This window comes from Anastrepha obliqua, chromosome 5 (assembly GCF_027943255.1).
Source record: "Anastrepha obliqua isolate idAnaObli1 chromosome 5, idAnaObli1_1.0, whole genome shotgun sequence".
In the NCBI taxonomy this organism is placed as follows: domain Eukaryota; kingdom Metazoa; phylum Arthropoda; class Insecta; order Diptera; family Tephritidae; genus Anastrepha; species Anastrepha obliqua.
In genome coordinates, this window is record NC_072896.1 from 76238920 (window position 1) to 76255010 (window position 16091).

General features: G+C 36.2%; 1 protein-coding gene across 7 annotated transcripts in view; it reads left to right on the top strand.

Moving 5' to 3' along the window:
- The window catches only part of LOC129249501 (uncharacterized), a 175717-nt gene that overhangs the window by 38676 nt on the left and 120950 nt on the right, over positions 1-16091 (top strand). For all 7 annotated transcript variants that reach the window (XM_054889353.1, XM_054889355.1, XM_054889359.1 and 4 more), the window contains exon 2: positions 8950-10621. In XM_054889353.1, coding sequence (XP_054745328.1) covers positions 9224-10621 — 1398 coding nt within the window. In that variant the 5' untranslated portion in view covers positions 8950-9223. The remainder of the gene's footprint in view (positions 1-8949; positions 10622-16091) is intronic.

Sequence of the window (16091 nt, forward strand, 5' to 3'; positions counted from 1 at the left end):
AGTAGCTCGTGGGGAAAAAATTGAGTTCAAACGAGGAAGTCATTGCCGATACAGAGTCGTATTTTGGAGAGTTCGACAAATCCTATTTTTGGAGGGGTTAAAAAAATGGTCGTAGCGTTGGGAGAAGGTATCTTTCTAAAAGGGTACTATGTTGAAAAATAAAAAAAATAAAAATTTGAAAAAATGGTGTCTTCATTTATAACACGGGTACTAATTGAACCCTCTTTGTATATATTAGTAACGTATAAAAATAAAAACTGAAACCCAGCTAAGCTTAAAAGCTTGGAAAATATTGGTTAAAGAGGAATTTATTTTAATCGCTGTTGATCATACATACATAACTTCTATGTTATTATACTACTTCACAAATAATTTTAAGTTTGTTTTTAAAAGATTCTTTGAAAATGTTAGTACCTAATAAAAATAAAAAAGACGCTAAAATCCATTACAGCTTAACTTTTGGTTTTGCCATTTTATTACACATCAGTGTACATGCATGCATAGCCCTTAGTAAACTTAATTAATATTTTATTTGCAAAGCATTTCAGAGATTGTGGGAAATGTTTAAAATTAGTCATGAAACTCGTAATTGGTTATCAATTAAAACTCTTAACAATTCATTATTTCCAAAGGGAGTACCTGTACAATCAGTCATTCAGCGTCTACTAAGTACAATATGTAATTATGTAATATGTGTAAGTGTCATGTAAATATATATATATGCATTATGCATTTCTATGTAGTGCACATCCTCCACTTAACGCCATAATCGTGCGCAAATTATCAGCTTTTTGCACGTGTTTACATTTAACTGGTTTTTTCCAGAGCTTTAGTTCAAATGTTTGCTAATATTATTACTCTGTTTGCCAATTTGCATTACCACTTTAAAGTTGAAAAGAATAAGCGAACGATTTATTCAGAAGTAAATGTAGAAATAACAGTGAAATTTTCTTTTTGTTTTGCATTGTTCGTTTCACTCGTTAAATGAGGCTTAAAAAGGAGCATACATGTACATACATATGTACATATGTGTGTATGTGTGTGTTTATTTACGCATTGGATGAACGCAACATTTGGCACTTTTAATGGTGATAATGGAAAGCAGTGACGTCCTATTATGAGGCATTAGAAGGAAAGAAGCTAGGTTTCGCATAAGCTAAGACTGTTCAAGAGAAGCTTCACTAATAAGGCCTATGCTGCGTGAAAAAATCTAATTCGCAATTTCAATCCAGACAGTGAATTGATGTAATGAAGTCATAAATATTGGGGTAACTAGCACGAAATTTGTGAAAAGTAAGAGACAACTTAACTAAACGCAAATTAGAAATTTATATATTAAGTGCAAATAAAGGAGATGCCCTTGAGGGGGGAAACCGGTTTAAGAGGCCGAAATTTTTGTGTTTTTCGTAAATTTTTTTAGCAAGGAAGGAAAAATCAGAAATTGTTTAAACTTAGAGGGTAGTTTATTCATATTTTTAAGTATACTTTTAAATTTTTTCAAGCTATTTCCGCCGGAAATAGTGGCGTTAGTGCATGCTGTTCATGGACGATCGCCATCCGAGTATCTGGCTGGCGGGCATTCCTGAAGTTGTAATTTTTCTCTGTAATCAACAACAACTTTTTTTTCATTCACATGTTTCCTAAGAATATGAACCTAACTTTAATAAAATAATATGGAAAATTGCGTGTTTTTGAGGCGCTTGAATACAATGCCAATTTTTCATACCATTGCTTCTATTTTGCTTAAAAAAAAATATTTTTAATGATAATATAATCCAAGAAATATATATATATATGATTGGCGCGTACACCCGTTTTGGGTGTTTGGCCGAGCTCCTCCTCCTATTTGCGGTGTGCGTCTTGATGTTGTTCCACAAATGAAGGGACCTAAAATTTCAAGCCGACTCCGAACGGCAGATATTTTTATGAGGAGCTTTTTCATGACAGAAATACACTCGGAGGTTTGCCATTGCCTGCCGAGGGGCGCCCGCTATTAGAAGAATGTTTTTCTTAAGTTTGGTGTTTCACCGAGATTCGAACCAACGTTCTCTCTGTGCATTCCGAATGGTAGTCTTGCACCAATCCATTAGGCTACGGCGGCCGCCAAGAATTAGGTTCGTATAAATTAGAATTGAATAAATAACACTCCCCAAAAATTGCATAACGATTGGTCGATAACTTTTTGAGCTAGAGTGCCCACCAGTTGAAAAAAGTCATTTGGAGAAAAATGCCGTTCTAACTACCGCGCGCTACGGTGCCGAACAGACGGGCTGTCACTTAAGTGCTCATAGAATCGGGAATAATGCGAATTTCCTTTTAAAATTTTTACCACATATTCTTGAGTAGTTGTACTAACAATTTATGCAATAAAAAAATTTCGAGTTTTTTATCAGTCTAAACTGGTTCCCCCCCTGATAATGGGGCAAGATACGCAAAGCGAGTTTGGGCTTGAAGAAAAATATATAAGAAGGTTTTTATTGGCAGGCAATTCTGAATTATCGAGTGCATTTTAGCTACAAAACCTTTTATATATGCATACGAGAGCACCTGGCAGTCCATGACCTGCCTTAAACACAAAATTTTTTGCTCTGAAAATTTTTTTTTAAAAGGTTTAAAAGTATGATTTATATTTTTTTAAACACGTTCTGCTTGATGGTCGTGTTGTTACATTATATGCGTTACAGTTTTCAAATTTTTTATTAAATGCTAGTTTAAATATTTTCTTTAAAAAATAACGTTAGTGCGGCCCATTTAGCACAACAATTTTTTTTGATATTTCTAAAATCCGGCAACACCATTTTTTCAAGGTTTTTTCTCTATGAACCTTTCACAGTCAAAAAGAAGCAAAATAGAAAAGAATAAAGCAAATTTGCTAAGCCGCTCGTGGGTGATGCGCTTATATACAAAACAGTAATTGATTTTTATATTTCTAGATATACACGGAGTATAGGTACTTCCTCCAGGAAGGAAGGACTTGAGAAATATGTTGCAGAATTATCACAATACTATATTGATTTAGCAGGAATTGATGAACAATAAATTTTGGAAGAGGCCAAAAATGGCATAAAAATTGGTGAAGTTTGCTTTACAGATTAGTCCTTTACCTTTTAAGAAGCCTAAAAGCCTCATGCATGCCAGCTTGGCCGCAATAGCCAAGCGGGTTGGTGCGTGACTTCCACTCGGTGGTGCAAACACCAAATAATTGCAAAAGTTGTTTCCAATAGTAGTCGCAGTAGTCAATGGCCAACCTCCGCTTGAATTTCTGCCATGGAAAAGTTCTTAATAAAAAACCATTAGCCGTTCGGAGTTGGCTTCAACAGAAGGTCCATCCATTTTTACGAGTAGCACAACATCAAGACGCACACCAAAAATAGGTGGAGGAGCTCCCCTAAACACCCTATGATTTCTAGCCCCTTTCTTCTGACAGATGTTAACCGTAATATTCCCTCTCAAATGTCAAGGTACTTTAGGCTTATTTTTCTAAAACCTTGTACAAAAAATTACTAACCTAATGATTTATTTCGATCCTTATGCCAGTTTTTTAATTTTCATTCCAGAACTTTTTATGTATCAGACCCATTTTTTACTATCTAGAAAAACGATGCTCTCTTTTCTCAAAAGAAATGATTGACGATGGCATATCTCTAGCTTTTTATTTAACTGATGAATTACTTTTTCTGTAGCTTCACATTTTTGGATCCTGACGCTTAACAAACTCCAGTTTTTCTAGGCCCAACGCCAAAAATGATTCGTACGTCATGCGGCCCGTGTCTCTGTTGTTGTAGCAGCATAAACATTCCCCATACATGCGCGGGGAATGCTGCTGGAGTGACAGTCCTTGGATATAAATCCGGATCGTTCCGGTAACGTAGAACCGACTGTCATGGGAACGGGCCCGTGTCTCTCGTATCGATTGGGTGGTAGGAGAGTAACCACTGGGTTTAATAATACTAAAAAAATATATAAATAAAAAATATTAAAAATTAAAAATATTAAACATTAAATAATTCATAATTATTGTGGCCCTATGTTCCACACTGGAACTCTAGGAATTGATGATGATGAAATAATAAAAGTTGTGGAAGAGCACATAAGCTTATCAGTCCGTCAAAATACTCCAAAAACTTGTCAAGTACGATTCTCGTGATACAAGCTGAGAGAAGGCTTTCCATTTGAGGCTTTACGGGGTTTTTTTTGCGGAGTAGTTTCAAGTTTGATTACCTACATTTGCACCTGTTAAGCCATCTCAGCAGTCGCCTTCTGCAATTCAACTAAATAATACTTTATATTGAAGTAAAAGCGTGCTAATGGACTTTTTAATTTGGTTGCAAAAAATATTAATTGGCGTAGTGCTAATTACTCATAAAATGCAAACCAAATGATCCGTGCCTACTTATAAGTATTTTCAGCATACAATACCAATTGGCGAATTTTTTCTGCAATCATATAACGGGTGATTTTTTAGCTATTATCTTTTAAATAGTTGGTTTAAACAGCTGACGCACGTTTCGTGTTTTGTTTCACTGTCAAACATCTTCAGTTTGGCATATAATTTAATTATGAATCGTCTTACAAACGAACAATGCTTGCAAATCATTGAATTTTATTAAAAAATGCGTGTTCTGTTAAGAAAGTTTATCACGCGCTTCTTCCATTTTATGGTCAGTTTAATCGACCCACTGAAGCGGCTATTCGAGCTATTGTGACTAAATTTAGAACCAAATTTACATTATTGGACATCAATCCACTAACACGCTTAAGTAGAGTGCGAACTGCAGAAAATATCGCAGCTGTATCGGCCAGTGTTAATGATGACCCTCAATTATCGATTCGCCGCCGTTCGTAGCAATTGGGCCTCTGTTACTCAACAACGTGGAAAATTTTGCGAAAGGATTTAGGTGTGAAGCTTCTCAAAATACAGCTGGTGCAAGAATTGAAGCCGAACGACCTACCGCAACGCAGAATTTTTGGAGAATGGCCGAAGATACACTTTTTTATCGAAAAATTGTGTTCAGCGACGAAGCTCATTTTTGATTAATGGGTACGTGGAGTGGAGTGAAGATCAGCCAGAAGAATTGCAAGAGCTACCAATGTATCCAGAAAAGGTCACAGTTTGGTGCGGTTTATGGGCTGGTGGTATCGTTGGACCGTACTTCTTCAAAGATGTTGCGAATCGTAACGTAACTGTGAATGGTGAGCGCTACCGTGAAATGATATCCAACTTTTTTTTGCCCAAAATGCAAGAGCTTGACTTGCGTGACATGTGGTTTCAGCAAGACGGTGCCACATGCCACACAGCACGCGTAACAATGGACTTGTTGAGAGGCAAGTTCGGTGAACATTTTATTTCACGTTCGGGACCTGTCAATTGCCCATCCAGATCGTGCGATATAACGCCTTTAGATTATTTTTTGTGGGGCTATGTTAAAGCTCATGTCTATTCAGACAAGCCTGCTTCAATTAATGCATTGGAAGACAACATTAAAGCATTTATATGTGAGATGGCGACCGAAACATTGGAAAGAGTATGCCAAAATTTGACTAAGCGGATGGACCATTTGAAGCGCAGTCGCGGTCAACATTTGCATGAAATAATCTTCAAACATTAAATTATATGGACTGTACTATCGATTTAAATAAAAAGTTCAAGCATTTTTCTGAATTTTACGTGTGTTTTTTTTTGAAAAACTTTCGTATAGCTCTTAAAAAATCACCCTTATTTGCCGGTCGAAAAAAAGAGCAATCGAGTTCATTTAACAAATCATTTCATAAGTCTATCAGTCTAAAAAATTATAAGCAAATAACTAAATAATTGGATACTCTCTTTTGTATCCATTTATTTATTGATTTATTGAGTTTTTTAATAACAACGTCATCAAGATTATGTGAATTATTTTCGCATTTGATCTCACATAAACTTCAATTAACCTGTGTACATACATAAATATGTAAAATTGGTTAAACGTTGAGATGGTGTGAAACTTTCATCCCACATTCAGAATTTGTGTGAAAAATCTTTAAATATCTGGCGTCGAGTCTCAGTTTTAACCAGTTTAAATTGGTTATTGCGACAGGTCAGTTGGGGTTTTTAGTTCGTCGACTGATGATTTTGCTACCGTAATTTTTTACTTCTAGTTTTGGTGGCGCTTGTTTATTAATTCAATTGTGTTGACGCGCGCGTTTATTGCTAATAGCCGATAACAGCAAAAAGTGTCACAGCGTAAATGAACAGATACTCTATTTTTGTGTATTGTGCATCAATCTCGTTTATTGAATCATTGTGAGTGTTTTCCCAACTTGTATTTAATATCAGTGGCGTTTGAAAACTATTTACTTTTGGAGGGGAGTTATGCGGTATTTGAATTTGTCATACAAGTAACATTTTTTTTCTCTATTTAGTAGTAAAATTTAGTACCTCAAAGTGAGCTGTTTACTCATTCAACAACCCCACCGTAGGCTAATAAACTTGCGCGTGTCATATAAGTATGTAGTACATACGCACAAGTCAACTGTTTTATCGATAGTTGCGCGGTAAATAAAAAATGGTTAAATTGGTCGCCCGCCGGCAAGCACTGAAAACCGCCGGAGTATGTTTCTGTCATAAAGAGAGTTATAATAAAACTAACCTGGCACCTCGGCGGCCATCTATTTTTAGGAAAAAAATTACAACACTCACTACAAATTGGAAAAACAGATTGACAAAACGATTTAAAACTTTTTTTCGTCAGTCAGGCGATTAATATAATATTATCCTTATTTATTTTTCAAACAAAAAAAACAACAACTTGGAATTTCAATACGTACATCAGTAGCTGTAGTAGTAGTACAGGGTCCGGCACTCGAAGTGTGACCAATTAAAAAGGTCATAAATTTAGTTTGGAAAATTACTTTTATTCAATTCAAAGTAAAAAATATGTGTAAATAATAAAAAAATTAAGAATCAGTTTACCTTTGCTGGACATGAGCATCTTTTGCCTTGAGACGGTCCAGAAACGAATCACAAGCTGCCCGAATGTGACTTGCAGGTATTTTGGCTCACTTGTGTATAATGGATTTTTTCAGCACCTCGAGACTGGTGAATCTTTTAGTTCGGACTTTGCTCTCCAAAATGGCACAAAGAGAATAATCCTTCGGATTCGCAACTGGTGAATTTGAGAGCCATTGTGTGTACGTTATGAAATTCGGAACGTTGTTTTTTAGCCATTCTTGGTTCAAACTGAGCTTTGTGAGATGGTGCCGAGTCCTGTTGAAAAGTCCAGGGCCTGCCACCGGAATGTTTGTTTGCCCACCGCTTCAAAACAACCTCCAGAATACTTTCCCGATAATATTTCGCATTTACCTTGACGTCAGGCTCGCTGAAAATGATTGGAGAGCACCCATCTGCGGTTACAGTGACCCAAACCATTATCTGTGGCGGGTGCTGCCTTCTGGTGGCCAATCGTTGACACAAATTCTCGTGTTTAACGGTCGGTTAAATAAACCCTATTGAAATTAACCGCTTTCGGCCAAGCGAAGCAACTCCTTCGCTCTCTCAAGTTTGAGTTGTTGCTGCTTTTGTGTGAGATCATGCGCCTTTTGGATCTTGTAAGGCTTGAGATCAGTTTTCAGTACTTGGCGGATGCCAAGGTCAGATATTTTCAGTTCTTTTGCCATTTTATTGGCATTTTGTCGGGGATTTCACTCAAGTCGCTTCTTCACTTTTTGAACCATTTCACGTGACGTTGCAGTCTTTTTATGGTCACCTCCATGACGTTTCGCAAAGCTACCAGTATCATTGTAACGAGTAATGGTGCGATAAACAAAAACTTTATTTACTTTAAGGTGCTCGAGTTCACGACCAATCGCTGATTGTCATTTTCCAGCCAAATATAATGCAATCACACTATTACTATATTACTTTTGAAATCCATTACTGCCCGTTTACTCGAGGCAAAATGCTTCCGCGCGCTTGCAAACAATACTCTGGACTATCATTTAGTCAACTAACAGACAGCTGATGCCCGTGCAACGGCTGCTCGGCGGTCTGAAGTTGCTTACCCTTCGAGTGCCGGACCCTTTAATTAGTCTGTAAGAATTTTTGGTTCATAGACTTAAATAAATAAATAAATTAGAGAAAAACTTACAGAGATATATGACTTTAACTGAAGTAGTCTAGTTAGGGAAACTAGAAGCAAAGGAAACTCGGTGGCCAGTGAATGTCGTGTATTGCCTTTTATTTTCTCACACACTCATAATAGTTTCGCCCGATCTTGCGTTTCTTTGACGAGTTGTCCCAAATTTATGGATTAAGTGATGAATTGTGGACTCTGCAGAATGGTCACGAAAACCTTTAATTTGGTCGCAGCACACGTAACAAACTGCGTTAGATAACTATAGTGTCACTTTGACACCACTGACCACTCATTTGAATTCGGAATTTTACAGCAAGCGATTTTTCCGAGCATAACGCAAATCACACTCAAACTAAACTCAAATCAATAAAACTCGACGATTTTTACGGCTTCTATTATTTATAGTTCTTCAGTACACCCCAACATTACCCAAGCCACAATAGAAAACTTTGCATCAGAAAGTTTCTTTATTTGAAGTTGTATTTATTTTTGACCTAATATCTGCTCAATAAAACACCTGTGTGACAATAAGACCATCATGAATCGACTGTGGATTTTACCTGTAGGTGGGCAATTTAATGATGTGATTTTTCACATGTATGATAACTGTTAAGAGCCGTATTTTGAATGGAAATAGAAACCTGAAAGTATCTAAATTTTTACATGTTTTATTTTATTTTTTATATGTTTTACTTTCTCATAGAATTATAGGGTTTGTGTTAAAATCTTTAATAATTTTTACAATTTTTTTTTATAAATAAAAGATTATATATGAAAGAATATTTAAAAAATAGTGCCATATCCTTCGTAACATATATCTTCTTTTCTTTCTTTACAGTTTTAAATTACTTATTAATTGGCATCCTGGAGACGTCCAACAAAAAGATCTGCTAACAACCTAAAACAGCTCTAATTCCGAAAAAATCAACTCATCTGGATACCAAATGCGAATTATATTATCAACTGCGCTGGATCAAGAATTATAGATTCTAATCCCCTATACCTATATTTCTTATTTATCGAAAACCTTTATCGCTCTTCTCCGCCGTAATTCAAATCACGTCCTCTTCTTTCGTTTCACACACTTTCTTTCCCCCCCGCTAACAGCTGTTATGTTAATCAATGCAGTCAATGCATGCTTGCATGAAGAAGCTACGCGTTTTAGTGATGCTTATGTACCAGATAAATTAATTACATGCAATAGTGTATCTGCTGCAACAAAGAATTCAACAAAATCCAAAGTGAAAACATTTACCGAACATCTGCACGATTGCATTGCCAGGGAACGCTACCGAATGGCGAATAAAATGAAAGAGACTGCTTATGAAGGTACTCCAGTTGTCGGGATCTATGCTGGTGGTGGTGTTGGCACGCGACAGCAATTGGAATCGATGCGACGTGCTTGCTGGTGTCAACAGCAGCAAGAACAATTGAAATGCGTGAATTGCCAAAGGGCTGCCGCTGCCGCCGCGACGGCTACGACAATGGCGACAACGACGACGATGACTACCAGAGTCGTGGCAGGCGGCTCCGAAGGCGGCATAGAAAGTGATAAGTATGATGATACGAATTCCGGTTCTGAATGGGAATTGGATTCTATTTTGGTGGATAATCGTACGGACAGCGATAGTGATACAAAGTCGGATATTGGTAGTGAGACAGTTACAAAGGAATTTTTTGTCGATAAAGAAGTGACAACGGTTTTGAATGGTGCTACTTTTAGTAAAATTATGAAAAATATTCAATGTAATAATAATAAAAATGCTAGTGATTCTAATAATTGCAAAGAAAAAATTGCTAAAACTTATAATGATCGTGTAAGTCATAGAGCCGCTGTTAATGTGGACTGTGGCAAGAAAATTGTGAATAATAACGATAAACGTAGTAGTAATAATAATAATAATGTAGTACTTAGTGATTTTAGTCCAAAACTCGCAACTATAAATTTAAGCCAAAGTAGTAATTTAATTGAAAGTATCGTAGAAACCAAAACCAAAACAAAAGCTACAACAAACTCAATGGAAGCCGATGAGACGATAAGAAGTAATGAACCATCGACACAAAGTGAAATTTTCAATGTGGTGCGTGAGCAACTTCTTAACTTTTGGCTGACATTTGTTGCGTATTGTGATGCAGTTACCATTAAACATGATGATCCTCGTTTCGCCGAAGCACGGAGACGTCAGGAGCAGGAAAACAAGAGAAGAGAGCAGGACAGCAAAGAAAACGAGACGCAAGCACCGCACGAAAGTGAAAAAGATAATTCCAAAAGAAAGTCATCTCGGCACTTAAAGCTGCTGACAAATCGTAAATTAATATTTCTATTCATCGTTTGCGTCTTCTTCTCCTGCTTAAATCGCATTGAGGGCCGTCCGAATAGTTTGGAGCGGCAAAATCAGATTACGGATGGAGCACCTGTTCCTTTACCCACTCCAGCAGCGGTGATTGCGGCTGCAACTTCTACAGTCGGGGCTCAGGGAGACAGTGGAGTAACACCCGTGCGATTGACGGTGAGTGCTGGCATTTATTTTATTGAACCAAACGTTTTACATTTTATCTAAATTATGCTCAACAAAAACTTCATTACGGTAAAACGAAGAGTGTTAAAATGTAACCCGTCTTGTAATGTAAACGAACTTGAAAGTTAAGGGGGAAGCCTGGTTTATAAGGTCAAAAAAATCAATTTTTTTTTTTATTCGTTTTAAGCGATTCCTAATATATTTCAGAATATTCACACAAAGTTACAGAGCCTAATTCTCAATATTTCCGTAGATACAAAGCCAAAGGTAGGCGAGCGTTAGGTAGTTACGCTGTGACCGAACAGCTATAGGACAAACTTTATCTTCTTTTCTCGACTTTTCATTTTTATGATTTCTTTGAATTGGCGTACATGAATAAAAAAAAACTAATGAACCTTTTGAAATGAATCATAGCTTGTTCCCTTCAGTATTAAATTCTCTTCTATTTGAACTAACAAAATAGATTAAAAAAATTTTTCACGATTTTTATACCAAGTTGAAGTGAATTTTTTTTTATAGAAAGGCATTTTTTAAAACCTCCAAAAAGTTGAAATTTTGGAATTTCTCTCAGTTTTCTTAGTTCATCTAGAATAAAAAATCATGATAATTAGAAATCCATTTGAATTTTTTGCTTTAGATAATAATTACGTGCTGTATCTTGTACGCCAGTTGGAAACTCCAGCGTTGCAGCGCTCTACTCATTTCTATGCTAAACATTTTTTTCAACTTACTTTAACCAGTACAAAAATTTTTTATACTTTTTAAATGTTCATTAAAATATAGAAAAAACTTTGCAGTGCTAAATTAATTTTTTCCTTAAAAAAAAATCGCAAAGAGATGCAATTTTTAGACCTCATAAACCAGGCCATAACAGTAATAAAACTAATTCACAATTACCCAGTGCTAACTGTTTGAGACACGCGCGAGTCCTCGTCATATCTTTAATTCCCTGTATTAATGTTATCTCTATACTATAAGTCTATGGGTCCTAGCCGTCTCTGTGGGACAGCGAATAGTAAATTTAAGATTCTCACCCATTGACAAAATTCAAATACGAGTACATAATTCTTGTGTACTTGTAAGAACTCTGTTTCTTATTCTTAGTTTTAGTCAGCGGTTTTAGAGCAACTTTAAAATACCGTTTCCAGGAAAACTGGAGCTAATCTGACAAATCAGAGCCAATCTTCAATTAAGAAGGTCTCATTTAAGTAAAATCAATTATCCAAACCTTTGCCCTAATTTTGAGCTTATAGAGTATTATTAACGAGGCCACAGAGGTGACTTTAATTAGTCACTAAGATCATGCGATTTAATCCGCCATAATTTTTCTTCTTGGGGTTTCTAAAGTTACAGGTCTATGCTAAGAAGTCGCAAACGAACGATGACTTCAAAGTCAGCTGTTACATAAATTCTGCAGGATCTGAGCAATAGAGTGAATGAGAATTGGGTCACATACATTGGGACGCCGACGGATATTTGAACGTTGCCATATTTCTATTGAAGAAAGAATTTCGTCAATACCTTTTGCACAGCTTGCTTCATTCCATTTCGACCCGTCGTTATTAGAAGACCCTATATACCATATTATATATCGATAAGTTCGCTTATACTATTTTGACTGCAACGCGCATGCTGGCCGGCGGCGACATCAATCATTTTCATATGACAATTGCTTGGACAAATAAGGCGAAGAAGCTTAAATGATGCCATAACCAAGAATGATAGAATAAAATATTATATTACGTAGATTGGAGTGGAAAATTGAGCGTAACTTTGTGGCGACGAATTTGTGAATGAGGTGTACGAGAGAACTTGGAAGAGACTGTTAAAGTATCATAGTTAGCTTTTGTAAACGAAAGTGAGAAGTTAGGTTAGGTTAATATAAAGAATAAAGGTAATAGAAAAGAGTTCAGCTTTGCTTATTTTTTATTAAAATTCGTGTAAATTCGAGTAAATTTTTCAGTTGTTCTTGATATTCAAACCACCAAATCTCAAAAAAATCTCTCTTCTACTACTAGTAACATCATCCATGAATTCGCCTTGAGAAAAAATGTAAATCAAGAAGAATAGAGAAGAAGATTGCGCTTTCCGCAATCGCCGTCTCGTAAGAGTTCATTAATAAACAAACAAAAGGAAGGGGAATTACTTGTTTGTGAAGAAGAAGGATAGGCAAAAGCAAGGGAAACAACCAAACTCAAGAAATTATACACTCACAAACATACTTTCTAGCCATGGCGTCTTCCGCATAAAAACGCAAAAAACTGCATTTGGAGGCTTTATTTTCATTTGCGTTTTAACAATTTAACACGCAGCACTTCGTTTGCATTAGTTTGTTTAGTTTAAATCTCACAAATCACAATATTACTAAGCCATTCACTGAATTTTCACAAACATACAGTTCCTCCTATTTTTGTTTGTTGCGTTCGTTTGTTTTGTATTGCGAAGGAAGCTGATGTCAGAGTAAAGTAACTGTACCTTCAGTACTCAATTCGCCTTGACGTTAACTCAACGTCTAATTCTATCAAACTCAATGAGAGCAAAGGCGAATCTATACAAAGTGATCAATTGCAGAGCAGCATAAAATGAATTGACGAAAATCCATTCCATTCGCACTATCGTCGTATGCTTCGAGCTTCAATCGGCTGTGCTACAGAGCTCGTCCTTTTCTTTTTCTTTTCTATCTTTCTTTGTCGTGTCATTTGTAATATAAGAAAAATTTTGTTGTTGGTCTAGTGTAATCACCTTTAATGAATGTACCTTTTTGAGGGCTAAGTAGCGGCCCGATGTACAGAACACTGAGGTGTGGCCAACATTAGGCCGTAAACTGGTTCTCAGTCATCTAATAACGACTGATTGGTCGAGTGTATGACGACCGAATCCTCGCTGACGTGACAGCCGAAGTTACTCTCACATTTCCACTTCGGATGGTCAAACCTGGTAATCATGGTATCATTTATGGAGTACTGGTACAGCGAGTGCAAATGGGGTGAAAAGATTTTGACAGGTGTGGCCAATATGAGACCGTTGACTGGCTCTCAGCGAATTTGACAGAATCTGCTGATAGGCTGACGAAACATGGGAAGTGTTTACACAAAAACTGATATAGTTGCCGTCTGAAAAACGACTGATTGGATGAGTGTGTGAATATGTCTGAAACGAGCTGGCGGAAATCGGCTGACGAGGGCCCTGTGACGTAGCTTGTACAATTTTGCTTCCGGTGGCCAAACCTGGTAATCGAGCATCCTCGGAGTAGTGGTATAGCGATATGCGCAACCTTTCGTCATCAAAATAATTATATAAGTAGGGCGTATAATAATTGGGTGAATACGAATTTTCCAGCAGTGATCAACGGTCTGATATGCTCAATGTGCTCAAAATATAATAGAGAAAATGGCATTGAGTGTTGTTGTTAAGTGATCTTCGATTTATGGCCTCTTTCAAATACTTTTCTTTTCAGTTTTAATAAGATTATTTTAGGATCTTATTTTTGTTTATGGTGCTGGTCTAATAATTCGATTATTTTTACTACATAAATAAATGTATTAGATACTTGGAAGTCGGTCATTTCGACATACAGTGGATTCTATCTTAAGCGGACACCTAAGGGACTGAAAAATGTGTTTTCTTATGGGAGGCGTCCGTTCATGAGGAAAGTGTAAAAAAAGTTAAAATATTTTGATATCTAAATTAATACAGTTTCGACGTCAACTTGAATTTGTTTCGGAGCTAAGTTAATAATGTTGGTGAACTGAGCAACTTGCGATTGTGGAAGCTCATCCTCTGCAGTATAACCGTCATATCGCCATTAGGGAAGTTTGTTTTCTCAAAAGCAGCTTCCTCTAAACAATTTTTCATTGTCTATGGAGTCATTTGCTCCCACGCTTTTTGAATGAAATAAACAACATATAACAAATTTATTGATTTTGATAACTCCAGGGCAGAATTTTTAAGCTGTCCGCCTATGACAGAACTGAAATATCTTTGGTGAGGTGAAAAAGTGTCCGCGTCCTGTTATGCGAGCGTTGCCTGCTCGAAAGAGAAAACTTTAAAAAATTCCTATGGATTTTTGCGGAACTGAAAAAAAATGTCCGCTTATGGGAGGTGTCCGTTAGGAGAGAGTACACTGTATATTTTTTGTTTTTTATTGAGCATCATCCATTCCAGCAAACGCGCCATATGCACCTCAGAGCATTGATTTGTGGAATTTAGTGAGTACTTATTTTCTTACTCGTGCAAGTAAATATGCAATAGAGAGAACACTTTAGTTACTTAATGACAAAGTACATCTTATGATCCATACATACATACATACGTACATATATATGTATAACCATATTCAAATATAATTTCCCTTCGATGCTGTTATATGCAACCTTGAACTTGACAGTGTATAGAATATTATGAACTGACCGGCAACAACAAACCGACCGACGTGAATCGTATATATATTTGTATGTATTTACACATACTCGCATACCATCGGCCAGGCACATGCTACTCAAACACACTTCACTGACTTTATTACAAGCTATATTGTGTGCAAATAAGCATCCATAGATATAAATGTAAGTAGTAGATGCAATGAAGCAACAAAATACACGATATTCGAACGAACATGAGTAACATCGCTATTACCTCTTTTAGATTTTATTGCAATTCATAGTCATATCCGTATATCTGTTTATATTCTTTCACTATGATTTAATCCCAATGCTACTGCTAGAGGCTGCATAATAATACACAAATATCTACATGACTAAACCAGTGTTTGTGCTTGTGTGCGTGGGTTATAAATGTCTGCTTTATGACAAAGCGCTGTATATTTGCTGTAATATCCAACTTAGCTGAGCAGAGCTATAAAGTTTATCGCATGGATGCAAACGAACTTGCGTACACATCTCAAGATATGGGAAATGTATTTGTAAAGGTTGCAAAATTTTGGTAGATTTCTAAGTACCTAAGAATTAAATTCTAAAGCTTAAAATTAAATCTTGAAATTAAAGTTAAATTCTAAAAATTAAGAAAATAAATTCTAATGGAAATTTAATTCTGAAACTTAAAAATTGAGCTCTAATTAAAATTAAATTCGAATTTAAAATAAAATACCCTTAAATATTATTACTACTTTTTTGCAAATAGTGAATTGTTTGATTATCTGTACCATTTAATTTCAATTAGTTAGAAGTCGTCATTTTTTAAGTTCCATTCTTTAGCAGATTTTTGATAGATTGAAGTTGTTAGGTTGATGCTGCAGCCTGCCTTGCGCTGTCAATTAGAATGCGAATTTACATACATACATACCATAAATTAGGCCTCTTCTTTTCGCCAAGAGTTAGCAAGTGGCGAATAATACCAGTCTCATGAGCTATAGCCATACTCGCTAGGGGCGAATCTTGCTCGATAACTTTGTTATTGCTTTCGCATGCAAATTTTTCGTCAAGTTAATCGAGCATAGAGATAA